Genomic DNA, 23,666 nt, shown 5'->3' on the forward strand with positions numbered 1-23,666 from the left:
ACAAGTCAAGAAGCATCTTCGGAGAAGTTATACTAGACGAGGTATACATTCTAATTATTTCTAAGAATTGCAAATTTAAAAAGGAGGATCTCATTCCCCCGCCTGCCCTCCCCCCCCCATTCCCCTGCACCTACTCATTAGAAGTATGTCTGACAGACGGCACAGGTTTTTGATCCCGTTCTGACATGCATGTTTTTTCATGATTAGGCTTCCCTCCCATCTCCTTTCCCGTTTTTATCTCCATGATCTGAATGTTAAAGGAATGCTGTCAACACGGCATACTGCGAAAGGGAGAAACGTCTACTACAAATTGTACTTTGTACTTTTTGCGGTATCTTCCTTTGGTCTTTTTGATTTTACAAAAGATCTCCGTATGCGTTGTGGGTAGAAAGTAATGTTGAGTTGACATGTCTGGGTCTTGTGCGAGAAGGAAATGCTGTTGTCGTAGGCACAGGGAGAAAGTAGCTTAGAGCCTGTGTTTCCAGCAGAATTCTATTGCTTCTTCTCACCCTCACTGGACACCCTCAGCTATGGGATCTTGGGCAAGCCCAAGACCTTGGGCAAGCTGTTGCTACACTGTTTCTTTCTAGGTTATTTTTTTAAAAGGTTATTTCTATGTCAAAATAAAATCTTCAGAAAACAGAAAATTAAAAAAAAAAAGAAGTGATCATCCATAATTTAGCAAACATCATGATTTTGGTCTATTTTCTATAGATCTTATGTACATCTAGTTTCTCCTTTTATTTTAAGAAATAGAGAATATTTTAGAAATTAAGCTATACCGTCCAACTTTATATTCTGATTTTTTTTTTTGGCAGTGTTTTGTCTTTCTAAATAAATACATGTATAGACTCAGAACCTTCATTTTCTAGAGTTGCATGATATTCAACACAGGCGTTTTTGTTCTTTGTTTTTTACAGTCTACGTTGACAGAGAGCTTTTGATAGCACTGGGGCTGTTGGATTATCTCACTGAAGGAAAAGAGAAAGTATAAGGGCTGCAGTTCACTTTGTATCCGTGATGATCTGTAGCCAGGTTCAATTCGAACTTTCCACTACATTGTCTGATAAGTTCATCTGCAGAGAGGTGAGGCCAATCTGTTTCTGTAGATCACCGCAGATCCCAGACCAGTGACTGGAGTACCTTTGCTGGTGTCTGACTGTAGTAAGACAAGCTGGCTACAAATTCCAGCCCTGTAACTTTCTGTCTGTGATCACAGGCAAGGTTCTTGGTCTCTGTATGTCTCTATTTTCTCAGCTGTAACAGTGTGGATATCCTGATAATCCCTCAATTCTGAGAAATACATTTTAACACGTTTGATAGGAGGTTGAGTGCTGCAATCAATGTGTATGTTGTAATTCTTCCTTGCTTTTTCCTCCCTCAACACTTCCCAGAGCTATTTTCATCAGTGGTATCTTAGAACTGAAGAAATATAGTAAAACTTGCCTTATAGTTTATTGAAAAAAAATCAGCTGAAATATTACACATAAAGTATTTTTAGCACTTGGTAAGAGAGCAATAAATAGCAGCTATTATTTTATTAGTAAGAAAACTTATATTGTTCTTAGAATAGTAGAACATTTATTCTGTGTGGAACATTTATTATGAGACATAAATTCCTTGCAGGTCATATATTTAGTTAAAACTTGAACTGCTTGGAAAATGCCTTAGCACTCTTGTTAATTAGAGATGGCACAGGGATGGCAAATAGGTCTAACTCTCCGTGCCAAGTCTAATCTGTTGATGATGATTGTCAGACGTGCTGTGCTGTGTGAATTGCTACACAGCTACCCAGAATCTGGGTGTAGCAGACAAGAGCGCCAAGGTTGATCAGTAACATCCTAGGGAGATGGAGTGGCAATGCACGCCCTAAGTGTCTGCCATGTCTGCATTACGTGGCCCGAAACATTACTTGGCAATTCATTCGGCATGAGCCAGACATTGGTTTCTCAATCAGGAGTTTCACTGAAATCCTGTGGCAATGGACTGCCTCTGGGTCCAAGGTGGGGGCTGAGAACCATGCAGGTAAGAAGCAAGCCCAGAGGACACTGATATCCTGGGAACCACGGGAAGCTGATGAAGACCTGTAAGTCTCCAGGACACTCTGAAAACGCATTCCTTTCCTTAACGGCTTTGGGGGATTTCAGCCACAATTACTTAGCCATGTTTCTTCAAATGCCAACCCCCGTAGAAACGCAGGAGACTTTGCACAGAGGGAGAGGCAGAGCCTTTGCAATCATTTTGATTTTGCTCAGCCCTTACTCTGCTAATGCTTGCTGAAGTCTTGCCTCCTGAGCTTTGAATGCCCTGCACCTTGGCCTTTCCAGAACCTGGCTGGGGAAGGATTGACCACACCTTGTTCTTGTTCTCCTCTGCTGTGGGTAAGATGCTCAAATCCCAGGGCGCTTCTGTAGAAAGGAGACTATTCATTTTATTATGTGGTCCTGGTCATCTAACTCTCAGCTTTTGTGACACTTATGAAACAAAATCAATCATTAAAGGCACACTGCTAAAGGCTTAAGTGGAAAGTTACATACCATTTCTTGAAATATTCTGGTAGTCTCTGTGATTGCAGTGGTTTCTTTTCCGTAATCGAAGGTAAACAGAGTTTTCTTTAATTCTGAAACAAATATATATGTGCATAATTAATACCAGGACAGTCACGTGATGAAGTTCAAAAAAACAGGATTTTGTAATGATTTTTCAAAATGGGTGGTTCAAATGAACTCAGAAAAAACAAATTTCTGCAGACATGTTTTTCTTTAAACTGTCAATACATTACTGAGTTGTTACAAGAAGCAATCCTATATAATGGGTTGCATCAATGTAGTAAGATTAAACAACTTCTTTTTGTGAAGACCTCCAGAATCATCCCCTTCTTCTTCTTCTTCTTCTTCTTCTTTTTTTTTTTTTAAATTTCAGGCTTTTGTCATGTCCACAAACCTCAATAATTATTTAACTAATAAAAGAAACCAAACAAACCCAAATATGCAGAATGAACTTTTCAAAGTTGAGTTTCTAGATCATCATAGAGTTCAGTCAATGGGTGGCTAAAAATGTGATTTTGTTTAAACAACCCCATGTGCAGAGTCATCCCTTTCTAAACTTTTTACCAGGAGCTGCTATAAGTTTCTTGAGCAATTGGTCATCTTTATAAAATGTGTTTTTTAAATAATTTTATTAAGTTTAAAATTTTAATTTCAGGAGAGTTAATAGACAGTGTTTATTAGTTTCAGGTGTGTAATACAGTGATTCAACGATTCTATACATTGTTCAGTGATTTTGAACCTGACCTTATACCCTTTCTTCTTTTGATTGCTGTGAAGCTGTGGCAGACACTCTTGCTGATCTTCAGATCCGTCCCTCCCCTTCATCCATTTTGACAGAAGTTTTAGTAGGGAATGACGATGCCATGTGATTGCTTTACCCAGCTTCTCTCACAGCCACAAGTGGCCACTTCACTCATTTCTGGACAATGAGGTAGAAGTATCCAATTTCATTTTTTTTAAAGATTTTATTTATTTATTTGACAGAGATCACAAGTAAGCAGAGAGGCAGGCAGAGAGAGAGGAGGGAAGCAGGCTCCCTGCCTAGGAGACAGCCCGATATGGGACTCGATCCCAGAACCCTGGGATCATGACCTGAGCCGAAGGCAGAGGCTTTAACTCACTGAGCCACCCAGGCACCCTTCTGGGAATATTTCTTAGGAAACAATTGGAAAGTGACCTTTGCTCCTTCTTTGTCCTCTTTCTCCATTTTGCTGCCCAGAATAGGTAAAAAGCTGTCCTCTTGGACAGCGGGGATGACTTCTACATTGGGAAGGCAGAGGCGTAAGCTAGAAGGACCCTGGATTCCTGAGGACCAGGGGAGTTGCCGTCCCAGAGCAGAACTGGACTACACATCTCTGAAATTTTACGTGTGAAAGAAATAAACTCAAATATGATCTTATTTTAACCACCCATATGTGGAGTCTCTTTGCTACTTGTAGCTAAATCTAATACTAATGGACACAGAGTTTAGAGACAAATTTGTGACCAGTGTCAGGTTATAACTGCACACATACTTTAAGTCATTTTCTTGGCTTCTCTTGGTCCCATCTTTGATTTTCTATTTTCTTTTGCCAAGCCTTAAATTTAATTTAAATGTAATTTAATGTTATGTTCTTTATGCTTTTATAGGCTTCTGTAAAATCCTTTTTGAAACAAGACCAGGTATAGACTAATGAATAATAATTAAACTCAGAAGTACTTGATTACTCTACAAATGTATTGTATCTTCTCTTCATTACAATAACTTCTATATCTCACGACCTTACATAAATCACCATTTACTTGTGTTACATGAGTCTCACTTACTGTATTAGAGTGCCTGCCAGCTGTCTTAGTGCTTCAGAAAGGTAAGCATGTATGAGGTTTGGGCACTTGGCATGCACTGAAAGTAGTCTTTTTGAAGTCTGAGAAAACTAATGATAATATTTTTTGATAGAAGATCATGATATCTGAGCAATATTTTAAGTATGGGATTTTTGCTTTGTGGTGGAGTTTTGAGGTGAATGATTTATTTTATTTTTAAAACTCAAACCTACCTATGCACATAGTTTTAAAAAGTCAAATTAGTATTACTTGAGTGATGTCTAATGAGCCCCGCTATGTTCCAGGCACTCCTGTAGGCACCTGGGTCTTACTGGTAAATGAGGAAGACAAAGATCCCTGCCCCTGTATTGCTGACATTCTATCAGGAAAAGAAAAACCACTAAGCATCCTCAATGAAAAAGAAGAGAGGATGCTAGAAGGTGGTAAGTGTTATGGAAAAAAAAAAGGGGGGGGGCAGCAGAAATAGGGTTAGAGTGGTTGGAACAAGCTTTGCTGGAAAGGTGAATGTGAACCAAGACAGTTGAACTCTTCATGTCTATAAGGCTTGTAGAGATAAAGAGCAATCCCATACTACCCTCCCTTCCCCATTTCTCCATTCCCAGAGGCAACTAATTTCAGCCTTAACTGACTGAGTCACTGAGCATTTCCTTTCTTATCTCTAAATAACATACCTTCAAGTCCACTTTGTAGTCTTTGGCATTATTTACTTCCCTTCATCAAGAGGAGGATTTAGCTATTCACAATTGATCTATGAATGCTTTCTCTTCCATCCCAAATTCTTTTATTTCCCTGGAATTAATAGCGGCCTTCTGTTTCTTTGCTTAATTTTCTAAGTATTTGTCATCAATTTATTCTCAAATCTTTTACAGTTGTTTGATACCCTTTCAATATGCTCTATCAGAGAGCTTAATTATTTTTGTCTTGTGGAAATCTCTTGACCTGATTACTCTGGACTTGCTACCCTCTCACCCTTGTGCTCAGTAGATATCCTGGGAACCTCCATCTTCATCATCCTGGGGATTCTCTTTACCTCTTCCTGACTTAGCAGATCTATTTTCTAGAAGACATTTTTATTTATTTTTATTATTTATTTATTTATTTTTAAAGATTTTTATTTATTTGACAGAGAGAGATCACAAGTAGGCAGAGCAGCAGGCAGAGAGAGCTTTGCTGAGCAGAGAGCCCGATGTGGGGCTCAATCCCAGGACCCTGAGATCATGACCTGAGCAGAAGGCAGAGGCTTAACCCACTGAGCCACCCAGATGCCCTGATTTTTATTTATTTTTTTATTTTATTAAAAAAAGTTTTTAAAAAATTTATTTGACAGAGATCACAAGTAGGCAGAGAGGCAGGCAGAGAGAGAGAGAGAGAAAGAGAGAAGGAAGCAGGTTCCCTGATGAGCAGAGAGCCCAAAGTGGGGCTCGATCCCAGGACCCTGGGATAATGACCTGAGCCGAAGGCAGAGGCTTTAACCCACTGAGCCACGCTGGTGCCTGTTTTATTTTATTTTATTTTTTTGATGGAGAATGTTTTTAAGTAACTTTTGAAGGATGTGGGAGAAGTAACTAATTTTTTTTATCATTTGTATATCTAAAAAGTTTCTATTTTTTCATTTGCTGAGGTATAAGGTAGGCCCAGAAATACAGCTTACATCATTAATATAAACATAAATATGGTTAATAAGACTTGTTGGGGGGAAAACTTCAAGTAGAGAAGTAACAGTGCTTACTTGGTCCCTGAACTTTCATTACCTAATAGAAAGGTGTTTCAGATAGGGCATAGCTAGATTAGACACATCTAGGATACCCTACATATTGTTAGGGAAAGAGGGTTTTCGTGTTTATAAGCTGCTATGTAACAATAACAGGTTTATGGTATAGGCAATTGTTTTTTTTAAATAGGATTGGTAAGCAATCAATAGGAAGAAGGAAATAAGCCTCCTGGACCATCAGAGTTTGTCTCTCCTTGGCTAGTGTGGTATATTAGAGATGGCCTCATTATCTTTGACACCCTAACCCTTAAATCTTGGCTGTTATGTGACTTTTTGACAAACAGGGTATAGTAGAAGTGATTCTATGTCAGTTATGGCCTGGTTTTTAAGATAGCTGGCAACTATGGTCTACTGAAGCCCTGATCCACCATGTAAGAAGCCTGACTATCCTGCTGGAGATACCATGTAAAAAACCCTACAGTGGAAGTAGCCAAAATATCCTTCAAAGGGTGAATGGGTAAACAAACAGTGGTATGTCTATACAGTGGACTATTATTCAGCAGTAAAAAGAAAAGAGCTATCAAATCATGAAAAGACATGGTAGAACCTTAAAGACATACTTCTGAGTGAAAGAAGCCAATATGAAAAGGCTATATTCTGTATGATTCCAGCCACATGACACTCTGGAAAAGGAAAAACCATGGAAACTATAAAAGATTAGTGGTTTCCAAGGATTTGGGGAGAGAGAAGAGGGATTAACAAGTAGAGCACAGGGTTTTTTGGGGGGGAGGGAGTCAATGAAACTCATCTATATGGAAGTGTAATGGTGGACACATGCCATTATGCATTTCTCAAAACCCATGGAAGGTTCTACATAAAGAATAAACCCTTAGGCAAACTAATGGACTTTAGTTAAGAATAATATGTAAATATTGGCTCTTCATTTAAAACAAATGTACCACACTAATGCAAGATGTCAATAATAAGGGAAATTGAAGAGATGAGAGAGTATATAGGAATGCTGTATTTTCTGCTCAATTTTTCTGTAAACCTAACATTGTTCAAAAATTAAAGTCTATTTAAAAAAAAAAAGGCCCTATCTGGAAAGAAAGAGGGATCCAGCTAAACCAAGTCTTCTAACTGCCTTTTCCCAGGTACCAGTTATGTGAGTGAAGCCATCTTGGACCCTCTAATCCAGCCACTAAGTGAATACCAACGAGTAACTATGGTCAACGTCACATGGAGAGTTAGAATTGGGCAGCCAAAATTTTCCTGAATTCCTGATACCCTGAACTGAGAGATATAATGAAAATGGTTGTTGTTTAAGCCACTAAAGTCTGGAGTACTTTGTTACACAGCAATAGATAACCCGAACAGATGGTTATAGAATTCTAGGTTAAAATCATTTTCCCTCAGAAGTCTGAAGGAATCAGTGCATTGGCTCCTAGCCTCCTAGTGTTGTTGTCTGAAGCTTTTATGTGCCTTGATCCTTTGAAAGCCTATGGTAGCTTTCAGCCTCCTCTGTTCCAAGAGTTCTAAAATGTTGTGATGACAGGCTTGGCGTGGCTCTATTTCCATTCACAGTGTTAGTCACTAATGGACCTTTCAACCCGGACTCATGTCTGTCAGTTCTCAGAGATGTTCTTGAATTATTTCATTGATGATTTCTTCCTTGCTTCTTTTGCTTAGAACCCCTATTATTTGTATATTGGGTCAGTTGGGTTCTGGTCTTCTGATCTTCCTAGTTTTTCAGCCCCATTTTCTGTATCTTTGTCTTTTGCTCTATTTTCTGAAGGATATCCTTAAATTTACCTTTCAATCCTTTTATGGAAGTTAACTGATGTCACTAGCATAACTTCCAAGTGACCTTTTTTGTTCTTTGAATATTTTAGTTTTAGCATAACCTTATTACATGAATGAAACCTCTTTACATTTTTGAAGATATTAATTCTAGTTACTTTTTGTAAATAGGATATCAACTAGAATCTAAGAAAAACATTTTCTTAGAATTTAGAGCAATAGTTTGTTTTCTTGAAGTTGCCTTTTCTCTTTTTGTGTTGTCATTCACACTCAAGGTTTCCCACAGATGTCTGATGATCCTGGAATATTTGTTGGCTTGTATTTAAAAGTGGAAACTGGTTGAAAACGTAAAAGCTGATTGGAAAATGGACCCCTGGGTGTGGCTTGTTGACTATGGTCCTCACCGTAGCATGGGCCGACTTTCTCAGGGAACCCCTGCTGCCCGTGTCTGGAGCCTTCCTCCCTGGGATGTGCAGATTCCCCTGGGAAGGATCTTCTGGTCTTCAGCTGGCTTTCCAGCACTCTGGGGTTGGTTCTCTGCATTCAGCATGCATGTACTTTAGTGGGCTCCTCTCCTCACTTATGTCTGGTGTCCCTCAGCCCAGAAGCCTTTGGTTTTAGCATCTCCAGAGAATAATAAACCTCTAGTCTTATACCAGAGTAAGGGGAGGCAGCTGCCCACCCGTGTAAAGTTGGGCAAGAGTCGAAGTATCTAACTGCTTCTTCAGCAATCTTTCAACTGACACTTGTTTTTACCCTCGCCTCCATTTCTAGAGCTGCCATATGTGGTTGATCGCCAAGTCTTTGGGGGGCTGCAGTGTAAACTGGGTTGCTTCTTGACATTCTTGCCTACTGGCTTGGGATGCAGCTTTCTGAGTCAATCGGGTCAGTTACCTTCTGGCCTGCTTTCTGGCTTCCAACGTTTTGTAGTGATGACTCTTCCTGTTCTCTTTGTCCTTGTAGACCAAATCATTTACTGTCATTTTAGTGGGGTTTCTCAAGGGAGAGAAATAAATGCTTTGTTCAATCTGCTATCTTACCCAGAAGCCTGAAATGAATACTTTATACTCTGCATCATTTACGCCGTCTGCCTTGACTATTTTATTATATTTTGAAAAAGCAGATGGGAAATGGACATTAGATCTGAGTTCAATGCTAAAATAATTTCACGGTCAATAAAGAGGGGTTACTTTCCTTTGGGAAAGTAATTGTTACCAATATTTAGCCATAAATGTATTTTTGATAATTCTAAAAATGGAATTTATGTTCCAAAATACTGTTTGGCTCATGACTTGCTTATGGACAGTAAGTAGTGTGGATATTAATATTATAGATACAGTTAGTTGCATCTTTCTTTATAAGAATACAAAATCTTTGCCAACTGGTGAATAGTTTCATTAACATTTCTGACCAGAAATAGTACATAGAATTTTGAGATCAAGGATTTGGATAGGCACTAGAAAACATTTCACATAATCAAAGATAATGTTTTCTTTCATCCCACTTCGAATACATAATCTGTCTTGTAAATTCTAGGGTTGAATTTCTCATGGAGTGCTCAAGAATCCCGAGAAGACAGAAAAATCAATACAATATTTTGTGAAGTCTATAGCACAGTATTTTTGAGATGCTAACAAACTGAGAAGAATGCTTGATGGAAAGTCATCTGTATACAAGGTCAGTTGGATTTGAATTCATAGGAGAAACCGAGGATACTGTGGATAATAAGGTTAACCGTGATGACCTCTCTGGTTTCAAATCGCCACTCCTTGGGCTCCCCAACCCTACTTGGACTCAAGTTTCTCAGTGTGACCTTTCATTTTTCCCTTTTCCCTCTGTTGTATATTAAAACCAAGTTCAGCGGGCTGGTAGAAGAGGTAACAGTGTAGTTTGAGGGATGCAAAGGAGAAGTACTTGAAGTACTTGAAGGTTCTCTGCCTTCCACTTGCCCCAGTGCCTAAGATGCTGGTGTCCTCAACCTCCAGGGCTGGCTTGGAAGCACGTCATTTTGAAGTCCCACTTTGACCAGATCTGTCTACTGCAGGGCGTTTCATGTGAGGACACACTCAGCTTTCGATTTCTTTTATTTATTTATTTTAAAGATTTTATTTATTTATTTGACAGGCAGAGATCACAAGTAGGCAGAGAGGCAGGCAGAGAGGAAGGGAAGCAGGCTCATCGCTGAGCAGAGAGCCCAATGTGGGGCTTGATCCCAGCACCCTGGGATCATGACCTGAGCCAAAGGCAGAGGCTTTAACCCGCTAAGCCACCTAGGTGCCCCCAGCTTTCAGTTTCTAACACCAAAATTCAAAATAGGTAAATCTCACACAGAATGTCTATTGGCTGCTCTCCCCAACGTGGGTTCAGGGAGCAGACAAAAAACACTTTCTCTGAGAGCCTTCTGGTAACCCACCACCCCCATAATATCACTATCAAGAAATGGAGAACAACAAAACAAAGAATAAAACTAAGAATGAACCTCAAGCATGAAACAGACAAATGAAAGGGGTTGATTTTAAAACTAAACAAAACCATCACCTCCTATATTGAGGCAAAGTGGAACCTTCTTGGAGAGAGGCAACAAATTGCCTTCCCGATAGGCTTAGCATGTCAGAGGGTTTGGGGATAGGCCAAGTGTGATATTATGCAAGCAACAATAGTGTATCACATGCCAGTGAAGTTTCTGGGGGCAATTTCTGACTTTCTGGAGAGCACTGCTAGTTTGGATATAAATTCTGACACCCTAATTAAGTTGCATCATAAAGAATAAGACACACAAAAAAGACAAGGGTGTGGTAGACTAGCAGCAGGGTCTGTGAGAGAAAAGTGGTAACATCTGATGTGAACAGTTAGGGCAGGAGAGTGAAGTAGGATAAATGAATAATTTAGAGACTGGAACAGCTTTATGCAAGGACTGTTATTGCTAGGAATTTTAAGAAAAGGGTGGATAGTTTTCTTTCTGATGTGGGTGGAAGTCAGACCAGCATGGGACCAGGGAGACAGATTAAAGAACTTTCAGAATTCCTTCTAGTTCTTTGATACTAGATCCCTGTGTAACGTCTAATTCACCACATCACGGAACAACCAAGATTTCAGCCTCAGAGAGAACTAAATGTGCAGAATTCGACTCATTGTGTATTCAGAGAGACCGGCAATGGGCCAATTATGCAGGGGTGTGTGCAGGGGTGAGAATGGCTAGAGAGGAGGTCCAAGGAGTTCAGACATGAAAAGATTAGTCAGACAGCATGATAGATATTGAATTTGGAGCAGCAAATAATACAGGGAAATAGACTTCATGGGCCTTGTGTTCAATAATTCATGAGTTGCTGTACTCAGACAAGGCTTCTTACCTGTTAAGTTAACCTCCCACTAAGATTCTTCCCTCTGTCCTTCTCAGAGCTTGGAGCAGTAATAACTGTTTCCCTCCTGGCATGTTTGGTCTCAGATTTGATTCTAGGCCACTGCATCAGCATAAACATTAAACTACGATAAAACTGAGAGATAGAAGGTGTGGGCGCTTATAAAGGTAAAAAGATCACTTGTGATGCACAAAAGCCTTTCTCAAAAGATGCTGTGAAACACTACTTTCTTGAGATGTATCTTTCTCATAAAATATACACACATACACACAGGGAAGGAGAGAGAGAGGGAGGGAGGGAAGGAGAGGGAGGGAGAGACAGAGAGAGAGATTCTACATAGTTCTGTGGTCAAGTATGTAAATGAATTTAGGAACTGTTCCATATTAAACCTTGGAGATATGCAAAGTGTTTTTGCTTTATTAAAGGCTCTTATTAGTCTTATACTGGATAAATGTATTTCTCCTTATTCAAACCGGCATCTCCAAAACTCAGTTGACCCAGGAATCTTGTGAAAATGTATGTGACAGCTTGTGGAACTAGACCTTCCTGGAACAGTGTTTGGAGAATACTGATGAATTATTTCTATCTGTATGTGAGCATGGAGATGGCCTAAAATCTCAGGTTCGGTTGGTTATAGGAATCCTGTTAGAGAAATTTGGAGGTTTTTCCTTTGCTTTGATCAATTTAGATTGCACAATTTATCGTTCTGGACAAAACTTTACAATGAGGCTTGACTCATCTATAATTGGCCAAATTCACTTGTAGCAGATCTCTCTCTCATTTGTTCTATTCCCTCTACCTGGCTACTGAATCAGTATTTTACTTGAAGTTCACTATTTCCAACTTGTTGACTGCGTGGTTTATTTTAATATTTTAATGGATTGCACTAATCTCTTGCAGAATATTTATTCTGGAACACACTCAGAAGTCCGAGAGCTTACATTACGCTGATTTATTTTTACATGATCACATCATGCAGCTGGAGATTCGATTCATGCTGTTTCTATTCATCCTCCCTTATCCCTAGCGTTTTTTTTTCGGAAATGTTAATTCCTGCAAATCTGATTTGATTTAGGCAATCTGAGAAAATGCAAGGGAAGGAGGCTCGTAGATTGGAAAGCAATCTACAAATGTAAAGTGATATCGTTATGAATGTATTCAGTAATTCTTTTATTGAGCACCTCCTATGACGTCCCGTAATGTGTGTGTTGGGGGGAGGTGCTGGGGCTTCTTGTACTCAAGAAGCTCAGGGTCTGGTGTGGGGTAGGTGGAGGGGAAAAACAATAAAGAAACAGTTATGACCAGTGAGATGACATTGCTATTGAAGAAGCACAATGGGGAATATGGGAGAGAATCATCCAGTTAGATGGGAGTTGGCATGAGGAGGCTGTCTAAAGGAACCAACTCCTGAGCAGTGAGTGTCAGAGCGTGAACAAGGGCTAAGTAGATAAGACAAAGGTGAATGTAAATGCTCCTGAAAAGATGCTCAAACTCACGAGTGACCAGGAGGCTACATATGAGAACAACAATAAAATACTGTTAGACTGGAAAACATTAAGAAACTGGGCGATACTCAGTATTGGCCAGGATGTGGGGAAACAAGTATTCTCATCAACTGTTTGTGGGAATGTAAAATGGGGTAGCCTTTTTGGAGGGATGAAAAGTTAAGAATGTATACATTCAGATTTAGCCACTTTTCCCTAAAGAAATCCTCACGTGTGTTTATAAAGATAACTGCCGAATGTTCATTACGGCATTATTGGGCATAATGAGGATTTGGAATCGACTGTCTGTCGGTAGGAGAACAAAACAACCTTCCTACAAAATACCGTGCAGAATTACACAAGAATAGAAAGCGCTTCAAGGAGTATTGTTAAAGCAAAGCATTAATTTACAGTATGTTATGCACAGCATAATGTTATTTATGGGAAAATCCCAATGAAATATTTATTTTTTTATACACCGATATGCACATGTGATCACACAGAAGGGATCTGAACAAAATCACATTAAATTGATTAACAGGGTTTTCTCTTGGGAAAGGGGGTGAAATTGGGGGAAAGCTTTGGCTTTTTACTTTACATACCTCAGTATTTTTTGTAAGATGAAAACATGTTCATGATTTGAGTAGTTAAATTAAAAAGTGAAAATTTAGAAATGAGTAGAGTCAAGGGAGAATTTGTTGCAAGTGGAGAGACTTGTCAGGGTGTGGCAGGAAGAGTCCTTGGCTAGGAGCCGTAGTGTCCATAGATGGTCCTTCCTAATCAAGGGATAGTGCCTCTCTCCCGTGCACTGGACCCCTTCTTGCCTTCTCCAGGACCTGGTTCCTTCCCTCATCCACCTTTCTCTCCTTGTTGGATCATCCTCTCACTAAAAGCATGCTATAGGAGTTCTCATCTAAAAATGTCTCCTTGACCTTTTATTCCCCATGAGCTATCACCCCCTTTCTCTGTTCCCTTTAACAGTGAAACCTGCTAAATGAGTTGTTGATATTCACTTCCTTCATCACCTCCTGGAAACTACTCTCAGCAGTCAGGCTCCCATCTCTGTCCACTGAGACATTTCTGGCCAGTCTCTCCTGATCACCACCCTGCATACCCAGGGCTCTTTCTTCATTCCTGTCCTCCTCTGCCTCTGGCAGTATGTGGCTGAAGGGCACCTGTCCTTTGTAAACACTTCTTTGGTCTGTGGGATGCTGAACCCTTCTAGTTCTCTCTCTGCTTCGAGAACTATTCCTTTATCCTCTCTTCTCAAACCTCTGCATATTGGCATTCCCCAGCCTCTGTCCACAGCCACATCTCTCTTTCACACTCACTCCCTGGCATAGAAGTTCTCAATTTGTTGCTTTCAGAACCATTTTATACTCTTAAAATTACTAAGGAACCCAGAGAGCTTTTATGTGAGTTACAGCTGTCATTAATCATATTTTAGAAATTAAAGCTTAGAAATTTGAAAGAATATTTAATTATTACTTCATTTAAAATAATAATAAACCCATTACATGTTAATTTGAATTTTGTTCTGAAAAATATATATTTTCCAACCCCTCCTCCAATTAGTGAGAAAAATAGCATCATTTTACAATTCTGTGAATCTCTTTAGTGTCTGACTTTAATAGAAGACAGCTCAGTTCTCATCTCTGGTTCTGCATTAAATCTGTTGTGATATGTTGTTTTGATGGAATCATATGGAGAAAATCTCATCTTAAACATACATGTGGTTGGAAAAGGGATTAACATTTTAATATATTTTTTCGATAAGTATGGATAGCCTTCTTTGATTCTATACCAAAACTTGAGATGTGGTATTTTCTTATAAAGATTGATTAGTTGCAATGTATAATCTGAAATTATATCAATGAACTTTTTTGCACCACATTATATTAAAATGCATTTGTCTGTCTTGTACTTTGAATGGACCTTTTACCCATGCATTTTTAAAAAAAGATTTTATTTATTTATTTGACAGGGAGAGAGAGAGAGAGAGCGAGCGCACAAGCAGGGGGAGTGGCAGGTAGAGGGAGAGGGAGAAGCAGGTTCCCCACAGAGCAGGGAGAGCCTGATGTTGAATTTGATCCCAGGACCCTGGGATCGTGACCTGAACCAAAGGCAATGGCCTAACCAATGAGCCACCCAGGGGCCCTACTCATGCATGGTTTTATATATCATATACTGGCCATTTAGAAAATTTTGGCCCACTGAGTTATGTGGATATTCTAAATGTTGATACATTTTATGATACAATATTGAAAAATCATACTTGTCGGTACCACTACATATTTAGTAGCAAGGTTTTGAGTATTAGGAAGCTGTCAAGTTCCTAACAGAAAATTCAAGTTTTCAAAAACTCAAAAATTTCTCTGAAAGCTCAAATTTTAATGATTAACAATCAACACTGTCAGTTGTTTTCCTTGAAGCTCCCTCATTTCAGATGCAATATCTGCCACATATCCAATCTGAGTAACTATAACTTATTTTCTGGTTCTTTTCAATAAAACTGGTGTTCCATGAAAAACTGACTGGAGTGGAATATAGTTTTCAACTCCCTTACACTAGTGTTTTCCCTTAAGACAATCATATTTTGTTACACGGCAAAAGTGCTTTATGTGTATCTCCCATCTTGTCAGATGAAAAGGTTAAAAAATCATGTGTATACTTTAATAAAGTTAATGATTTTTCTGCTCTTAAGTGAACTTTTCAGGGGAAGATGTCCCCCTCTTTTTCAAAACCAGGACCGTGTAGAGGTGAAGACCACAGTGACTACTAATATAGTTCGGTGCCACCACTTTGATTCGTGCTCGGATGTCAGCACCTTCACCCCCTGCTGCTCTTGCATGTCAGTACAAAGGGCTGCGGGGCGCGAAAGACAATTGCTGTTTTAATTCTGTTGTGAAAATGGCTTTTACCTAGTGGATCCTCTGAAAATGTCCGAGAGACCTACCTCCAAGCAGTCCACGGACCACACTCGGAAAAAATCACTGATGTAGACGATATACTCCACTCCAATCAGCCTCAGCTAACTTCAAATGACCAATTCTCTGGCTAATTATTTGTTTTGCAAAGTATAATTATAAGACAGCTAATCATTGGCACTTACATCACATGTAATTTTTGAATAATGGATTTAATAAGGTTATTAAACCCATTAGTGTTTAGTACTTACATGTCTTTTTTTAAAACATAAAATTAGGTTAGCAAATCTTAGCTGCAAATCCCTTCTCTCCAATTTTCTGTTTTTAACACCCCAAGTGACTTGGTTTGGAATTATACACTGCTTTTCAAAATTGTTCTCTCATATAATGTCTGCTGGGTTGGAGAGAATAGATAACCTTTAACACTCAGATTCTAGGACACCTCTCATCAAAGATGTGTGTTTAAATGTCCTTGAATAGCATTACTGTGCCACTTTTCACAATAGCTTTGTCTATTTCTTTCTAAGCATGTGCTATGTTTCTGGCCCCAAATGGCAAGTCTAAGCCAGAGGCAGAGGGAGCAACATTTACTCTAGAAAATTCCAAGTAGTTTGCATCCACTTATGTTGACCCACTGCTCTCATTCATATTCCTCCTGCTTGATATGATAACTTCGGTAATTGCTCTTGGTTCTTTAGCTTTCTTGATTTTCTATGGTTAGCTTCACCTTCTTTTTTAAAGCTCTGATTGGTACCCTGTTTTTCCTCCCAGTCTCCTCTGCCCTCCAGCTTTGAAGGACTTCTCTACCATTTAGCCCTGGCCTGCAGAACTCTACTGACTGGACCATCCCCGGCTCCACGTTCAGAAGGGGATTTGGACAACCATAAATGCTCAGGTTATATGCAGTTGGGTTCAAGTGGTTATTTTGTTAAGTGTTTGGTGTTATCTGTTTCCCTTGCCGAGGTTTGCCTGGAGGAAAAAGTACCCATAAAGGACAATTATGGAGTGCCACTTAAATTAATAGCTGGTCCAGCACCCAGTATCACACAGTGCAGGGCTTACTATTCAGGGTTTCAAACTTTATGGCACAGCAATGCTGGCCCTAGAGAAACATGTTCTTAGAATGTTTCAGGCTCTGACCCATTAAATTAGCCAGGTCTTGCCTGAAGGCACAGCTAGTTAAGGGATGGAGAAAAATATTTGGTGGGGAGAAGCAGGAGCATCATTCCCCACCAGCTTCCTCCAACGCTTCTAAACCAGTTAGCATCATGAGGTCGGTTGTGGACTTAAATAACACATTGCCCTGTAGCCGCTAAACTTGAACACTGGGGAGAACTTCAGAGATGGCTAGGTACAACTCAACTCGAACATATAAATGAGGTCCAGGGATGCTATCTATTCCACTGAGGGCCGTACAGAACCAGAACCCTTGTATGTGTAAACGTGATCTTCCTCCTACTCCTCCACATGACTCACAGGGCTCTGGAATTTTAGATACTGCTTTTTTTTTTTTTTTAAAGATTTTATTTATTTGACAGAGACAGAGAGGAGGGGAGAGAGCACAAGCAGGGGGAGAGACAGAGGCAGAAGCAGGCTCCCAACTGAGCAGGGAGCCCCATGTGGGTCTCGATCCCAGGAACCCAGGACCATGACCTGAGCCACAGGCAGACACTTAATTGACTGAGCCACTCAGGCACACCATGATACCATATTCTTTTTTTTTTTTTAATTAAATTTTTTATTTATTTTCAGCGTAACAGTATTCATTGTTTTTTCACCACACCCAGTGCTCCATGCAATCTGTGCCCTCCCTAATACCCACCACCTGGTTCCCCCAACCTCCCACCCCCTGCCCCTTCTTTTAAACTGGAAGTCCTTCCTTCCTAAATTTTGGTATTATTCCCTGTATTTCCATATTTGTTTCTGGGCCTTGGATTCTTTACCTTAAATAGGATTTTTCTCTTCCACTAATTGCTTTTGAAGGTGATCTGAGCATGAAGTACTATTTTTAATCTTTAGGAAAAAATACCCTTTTCTTCTCACTCACAGTTATAGTTCTCCTTCCCAATGTTAGTTATCATTGGGCTCCCAGCCTCACAAGGTGGGTTTTGTTTTATGTTTTTGCCTTTGAATCACTCAACTGCTTTCTGGATCACATTGTGAAGACAAAACACATGGTTTTACAGGAAATTGCTTTTTGAATTTTCTGGAGCCTGAGAGTTAAGAGAACAGATTTTTGTTAATGTTGACTCAACTGAAGGATGTAAGGTTTTTTTTGTTTCTGGTTTTTGTTTTTGTTTTTGTTTTTGAGATAGAGAGAGAGAGAGAGAGAGAACATGTGCTAGCTGTGGTGGTGGGGAGGGAGAGAGAGAGAACCTTAAGCAGGTTCCACGCTCTTTCAATGCAGAGCCTGAGCAGGGCTTCATCTCATGACTTTGAGATCATGACCCAAGCCAAAAACCAAGAGTTAGATGCTTAACCAACTGGGCCATCCAGGTACCTCAGAATGTAAAGATTTGTAAAAGTAAGGACTTGTGTTTGTCTTTTAATACATGCATGTAATTTCAATTAGTTACATTTATCTTATAAAAAAGATATTAAAATTTGACAGTTGAAGGGTATATTGGAAAAAGGAAAGCAACCATTTTCTCTCCAAACTGCATTCTTTTGCTTTCAAAGGTACAATTACAAAGAACATTGTTAATACACAAAGCATGAGGCTGATCCCAGATAACAGGAAGCGCTTTCTAGAGATCCAGCTGAACAGAGAAATCAATACATTCTATCCTGTGTTGATAAGCATTTGGACTCAAAAGGACATTTGCTCAAAATGCCTGTGGAAGCTCTACATGGCTCACAAATGCTGCCTCTGGGTCAACATTCTTTTCACTCCCCCGATTCCAACGGAAGAGGATCTTCATCATACACTAATCTTTAATATTTTTTACACTTTACAAATCTTCCTTCTTTTAAGAAGGAGACTGGCTCAGCATAGATTATCTGCAGGTATGATTTGCATGAGATTACAGAGCTAGTTTAACAGGACCTACTGCTGGGGTGGGGGGGGACACATCCTGAATGGTGACACACAGCGGGTGTCATGCTCCGGGTCTGCCTAATGGGGGAATCCAAGGCAACTCACATTCCAGACAGAGAAGTTCCTTTTCTATCAAAAGGAGCTGAATATATTTTTTTCCCATTCCAGCTGGTGGCAGAGGACACAGGCAGAGAACACAGAAACAGGTAGCAAAAAGAAACAACCAGATAGCCTGGGGCCCCAGAAACACAGAGAGAGGAAAGCTCTGGCAGGGTAGGGGACCTGACAGCCCACCAGTGAGGGTGCGCACCTCCTTAGAAACAACAGATATGGACAGCACTCAGAGTCATACTGTGGGATCTGTACAGGCAGACTGAGTTTTTGTAAATGGCAACACAGAGTCTCACACTGTGCAAAGTCAGCACAGACTAGCTCAGCATGCCCCTGTGTTCACATAACACGCACCTAGACAGTCGCTGCCTTTGTGAGATGAAGTCAGAATGTCTCTGCACAGCCCTTAGAAGGATTATAACCTGTGCGTGTCTGAAGACTGGCAACTTTCCTCTCCCTTTCTCTCCACTGCCTTTCTCTTAAGGAAGATCTGGCTGCCCGCTGGGCTCTGATGGGATGACAGCCCCCCCCCCCAAAATCCCCAGCCCCAGAGAAAACCCCTAAAACAACTGAACAGTGTGCTTGGGAGCAGGAGCTATTTTGGGGTAGAGTTTGCGGGAAAATTCAATGCAGGAGATGTGGGGCACCTGTTGGTGAGTGTGCGTTTTAAGTGGAAAGAAATGAGCAAACGAGTTTTCACTTCGGCTGGGCCTGCTGAGTGAAGTCTTTCATTCTTTGCATGAGTCCAGGGAAGATTTAAGGTACTTGGCAATTAATTTTAAACATCAGTCTGGTATTTCTTCAATGGCAACTCTGTGAGGCTTTAGGCCAAAAAGTGGCCGAATTTTACAGGGTTTAACTTAAAGTTAAGCTTCCATTAAAATTATAATAAATGATGTCCACTTCTCTCTCTTAATGAATTCCTTTTGTTATTGTCATAAAAGCCTTAATACAGAGAAACTTCTAGGTGGTATTATACACGGCTGGATGGTGGAGGCCCACTTAAATATTACTTTCTCAGTTCTAATGTTGGCAGTGGGAGATCAGTAAGAGTCTTTCTTCTAGGAAGCTGCTCCAGCCCGGCCATCTCTAGATGTAGTCCAGGTGACAAAGACAACCGAAGATGCAGCTAAGGAGAGAGGGTCCAAGGCTAGGGCATAGGGGCCCCAGACCACTGGCAGCATGGGTGCCCTAGCAAGGGGCTCCCTGAACGACCTCTGAGGCAATGCATGCCACATCTCCCTGGGGAAGGGCTCCTTTAGCTTTTAGTCATTTCTCCAGCCTGTAGCCATGCCCTCAGACAAAGTGACAAAGACTCCAGAGAGCCACGTTCCCATGGCTGGAATGAAAGAGCACACAAAGATTGGGAGCTGGGGGCTAGGAAGACCCACACCAAATCACTCTCTGAGACAACATGACGTCAGGTTCCATGACGAGAGGTTGCAACACTTCTTATTAACATGGGACCCTGGTCAAGTTTAACCTGTCTACTTAACCCTTAGATTCCTCAGCTGTGAAAGAAATCAATGCCATTTCCCTTGCATAGAGATGAAATGAGAAAAACCTCTATGTAACACTCAGGACAGTGATTGGTATATAGTGAATGCCTCACAAAGGTTACTTCTTACTCTCCCTATCACTCTTACTATTATTACGCTAACCTAATTTTTCACATGATTAAACTTGAAAAACTACACCTAAACTTGAAAGTGCCTCTCCTCTGCTTTCCCTACATTCACAGATGATTCCTACATAATTATGAGTAATTATGGTTACCTTTCCTACTTTCTTCTCTACCTTTTTCATTACCCCAATCTCATAAATCCTTCAGGGTTTGGGCCCCCTTGCCTAACATTCCCCATAGAAGTGGCCGTTGATAAATTCTATGCATTATTTCTTCAATGAATCTGTAGCTCTGTGTTGAGAGTTGTCTTTTGGCACATCTCTCTTCTACTATCATCATTTGTACATTGCCTTATCTGCCCTACTCGGTTGTAATTGGCTGTAGAGATCGGTCAAGCCCTATTTACCTTTGAAGTATCTGTAGCTTCTGTGCCTGATGAGGTGGTATTTAATGAGTACTTAGATGAATGAGAGAAGACAGTAAGATAATAATCAACTGAATTATTCATGATACACAATGTCCTCTATTAAATTAAAAAATTGGGTGCTAACCTATGAATGGCCGTTCCCACGTTCTGAGTCAGCACCCAATCACACACAGCAAATTGGGATTGTGTGTCACTCAGAGTTGCCGTACATTGTCTCCATCTTCAAATCCAAAGCATTAAAGCCAGGGTGATTCCAGGACCTTGTGACTTGCCTGTTAATTTTAGCCATTACCTTTATAAATATTAATTTCTGAGAGTGAATAATCATAAACATCCTTGTCCCCTGAGTGAGAAAAATTCAGTGATGTGTTTATGTATTTTCCATTAGAGGTCAACTCTAGTGCCCCTGCAGCAGGAGTACTCCCTCCTTGCTAGCAGTGATAAAATACAATTTGCAGCAAGCTGGTGCAGCCACTCTGGAAATAGCATGGAGGTTCCTCAAAAAGCTGAAAATAGAGCTACCCTATGACCCAGCAACTGTACAACTGTGTATTTACTCCAAAGATACAAATGTGATCCAAAGGGGCACGTGCACCCAAATGTTTATAGCAGCAATGTCCACAATAGCCAAACTATGGAAAGAACCTAGATGTCCTTCAGCAGATGAATGGACAAAGAAGATGTGGTATATATATGCAGCCATCAAAAAATGAAATATTGCCGGGGCGCCTGGGTGGCTCAGTGGGTTAAAGCCTTTGCCTTCGGCTCAGCTCGTGAGCTCAGGGTCCTGGGATCGAGCCCCATGTTGGGCTCTCTGCTCAGCGGGGAGCCTGCTTCCCTTCCTCTCTCTCTCTGCCTGCTTGTCTGCCTACTTGTGATCTCTGTCTGTCAAATAAATAAATAAAAATCTTAAAAAAAAATGAAATATTGCCAATGATATGGATGGAACTAGAGGCTATTATGCTAAGTGAAATAAGTCAATAAGAGAAAGACAATTATCATATGATCTCAATGATACGAGGAATTTGAGAAACAAAACAGAGGATCATAGGGGAAGGGAGGGAAAAGTGAAACAAGATGAAACCAGAGAGGGAGGCAAATCATGAGAGACTCTTAATCTCAGGAAATAAATTGAGTTTTGCTGGAATGGAGGGGGTTGGAGGGATAGGGTGGCTGGGTGATGGACACTGCGGAGGTATGTGCTATGGTGAGCACTGCAAATTGTGTAAGACTGATGAATCACAGACCTGTACCCCCGAAACAAATAATACATTATATGTCAATAAAAAAATACAATTTGCATTATATCCCACTGCATAGTGCACTCTATGTCAGTGATGGGTTTCTAGTTTATTACTCATGTTCTAGAAGAAATTCCTAATGATTCCCATTTCAACATCCTGGGAACAAGCCCCATTTCTTGTTCTTTCCTTACATAGATACATTGAAAGGCTTAAAGGTAGTCAAACATACATACCCACTAATGGAGTCCAGAAACCCAGTAACACCAGAGAGTTGGGGCCAGTCAAGCTCATTGGTAAGAGCTACTGGTAAATCGATGAAGGATTTCTAAAGAAAAAATAAAGTGGTGATTATAAAAATGGTCATTTGTTTTTTATAGATAGTAAGATTATTGATTGCCTAGGCATTGTTCTCTACCTCTCTTACTCTCTTTTTCTTAATCTCTTTGAGAGACTTTGACATATATGAAGCATATGCCTCTCTATCAAGAGAAGCTTCACAAAGATCAGCATCACTCATGAACTGGCTTCCATTCAGCTTCTGTGAAAGATGTGAAATGCATGGCAGCTTCAGCTCATCCCTCATTTGAAAGGGATGCTTCAGTAGATGGGTAAACTTTCCACTCTTTTAAATGTGCTGAATTTTCTTCATATTTTAGTTGAGATATTCAGGAAATCAACTGTCTAAAGAGTAATAATACCCAAGCCTCCAGCAAAAATGTCTTCCCTGAGTTCAAAGCTATGCCCTCAGTCAATAAGATATGGTCTCCTGACCTCCTTGGGAGTCTCAGGCACCTGTGAGAATCTAATTTTGGCTCCTTTGCTCCCAAAGATGCACATATACTCAAACGTGGTCTACGATTTCAAGGGGTTCACAGACCCCCTGCCTCTCTAGCACAGACTCCAGTTCAAGAACTCCTGACACAGAGTGTTGACAAAACCAGGATTCATTTGAACCATGTTTCTATGGTTTATGCAAAATCAACAGCCAAAAAATGATGTCAGCTATGTCCCCTTATTTTTCCTTTTATAAAGGCCTTCTGGGATCAACCTCTATTCTGGTCTAATTTCTAGAAGCAGCTTATCTAGACTGATGTGTTCAGAACAGGGTTGCCAAATTTAGCAGGTAAAAATAGAGGACGCCCAGTTAAACTTGAGTTTCAATACACAAACTGTGTTGTAGACATACAATGGAATACTACTCAGCCTTTAAGAAGAAGGAGATTCTGACCCAGGCTACAAGGTGAAACTTAAGAGCGTTATGCTAAGTGAAATAAGCCAGTTTCACAAAAAAGATAAATACTGTACGACTGCATGTATATAAGGTGTTTAGAGCTGTCAGACTCATAGAAACAGAAAGTAGAAAGGTGGTTGCCAGGGGCTGGGAGTGGATGTGGGGGAGGTTGATGAGGGCCCCATCCTTATACCTGTCCCAAGTGTGATTTCCAGCACAGGAGAGGCTGGAAGTGGCAGAGATGTGACTCAGAAGGATGGCTTCTTGGGACTGACAATGTTAATTCACAACAACAATGGTGTATTATCATTAATAATTATAATAATTAGGTATGAATT

General features: G+C 40.3%; 1 protein-coding gene across 1 annotated transcript in view; it reads right to left on the bottom strand.

The window, feature by feature from the left end:
• Positions 1-23,666, bottom strand: part of AOAH (acyloxyacyl hydrolase) — a 168,305-nt gene that overhangs the window by 46,685 nt on the left and 97,954 nt on the right. The window contains exons 12-13 of the mRNA XM_080818199.1: positions 22,331-22,422; positions 2,538-2,620 (exon numbers count right to left, since the gene is read on the bottom strand). Coding sequence (XP_080674325.1) covers positions 2,538-2,620; positions 22,331-22,422 — 175 coding nt within the window. The remainder of the gene's footprint in view (positions 1-2,537; positions 2,621-22,330; positions 22,423-23,666) is intronic.

The sequence above is a fragment of the Martes martes genome (assembly GCF_963455335.1).
Source record: "Martes martes genome assembly, chromosome: 11".
Lineage (NCBI taxonomy): Eukaryota > Metazoa > Chordata > Mammalia > Carnivora > Mustelidae > Martes > Martes martes.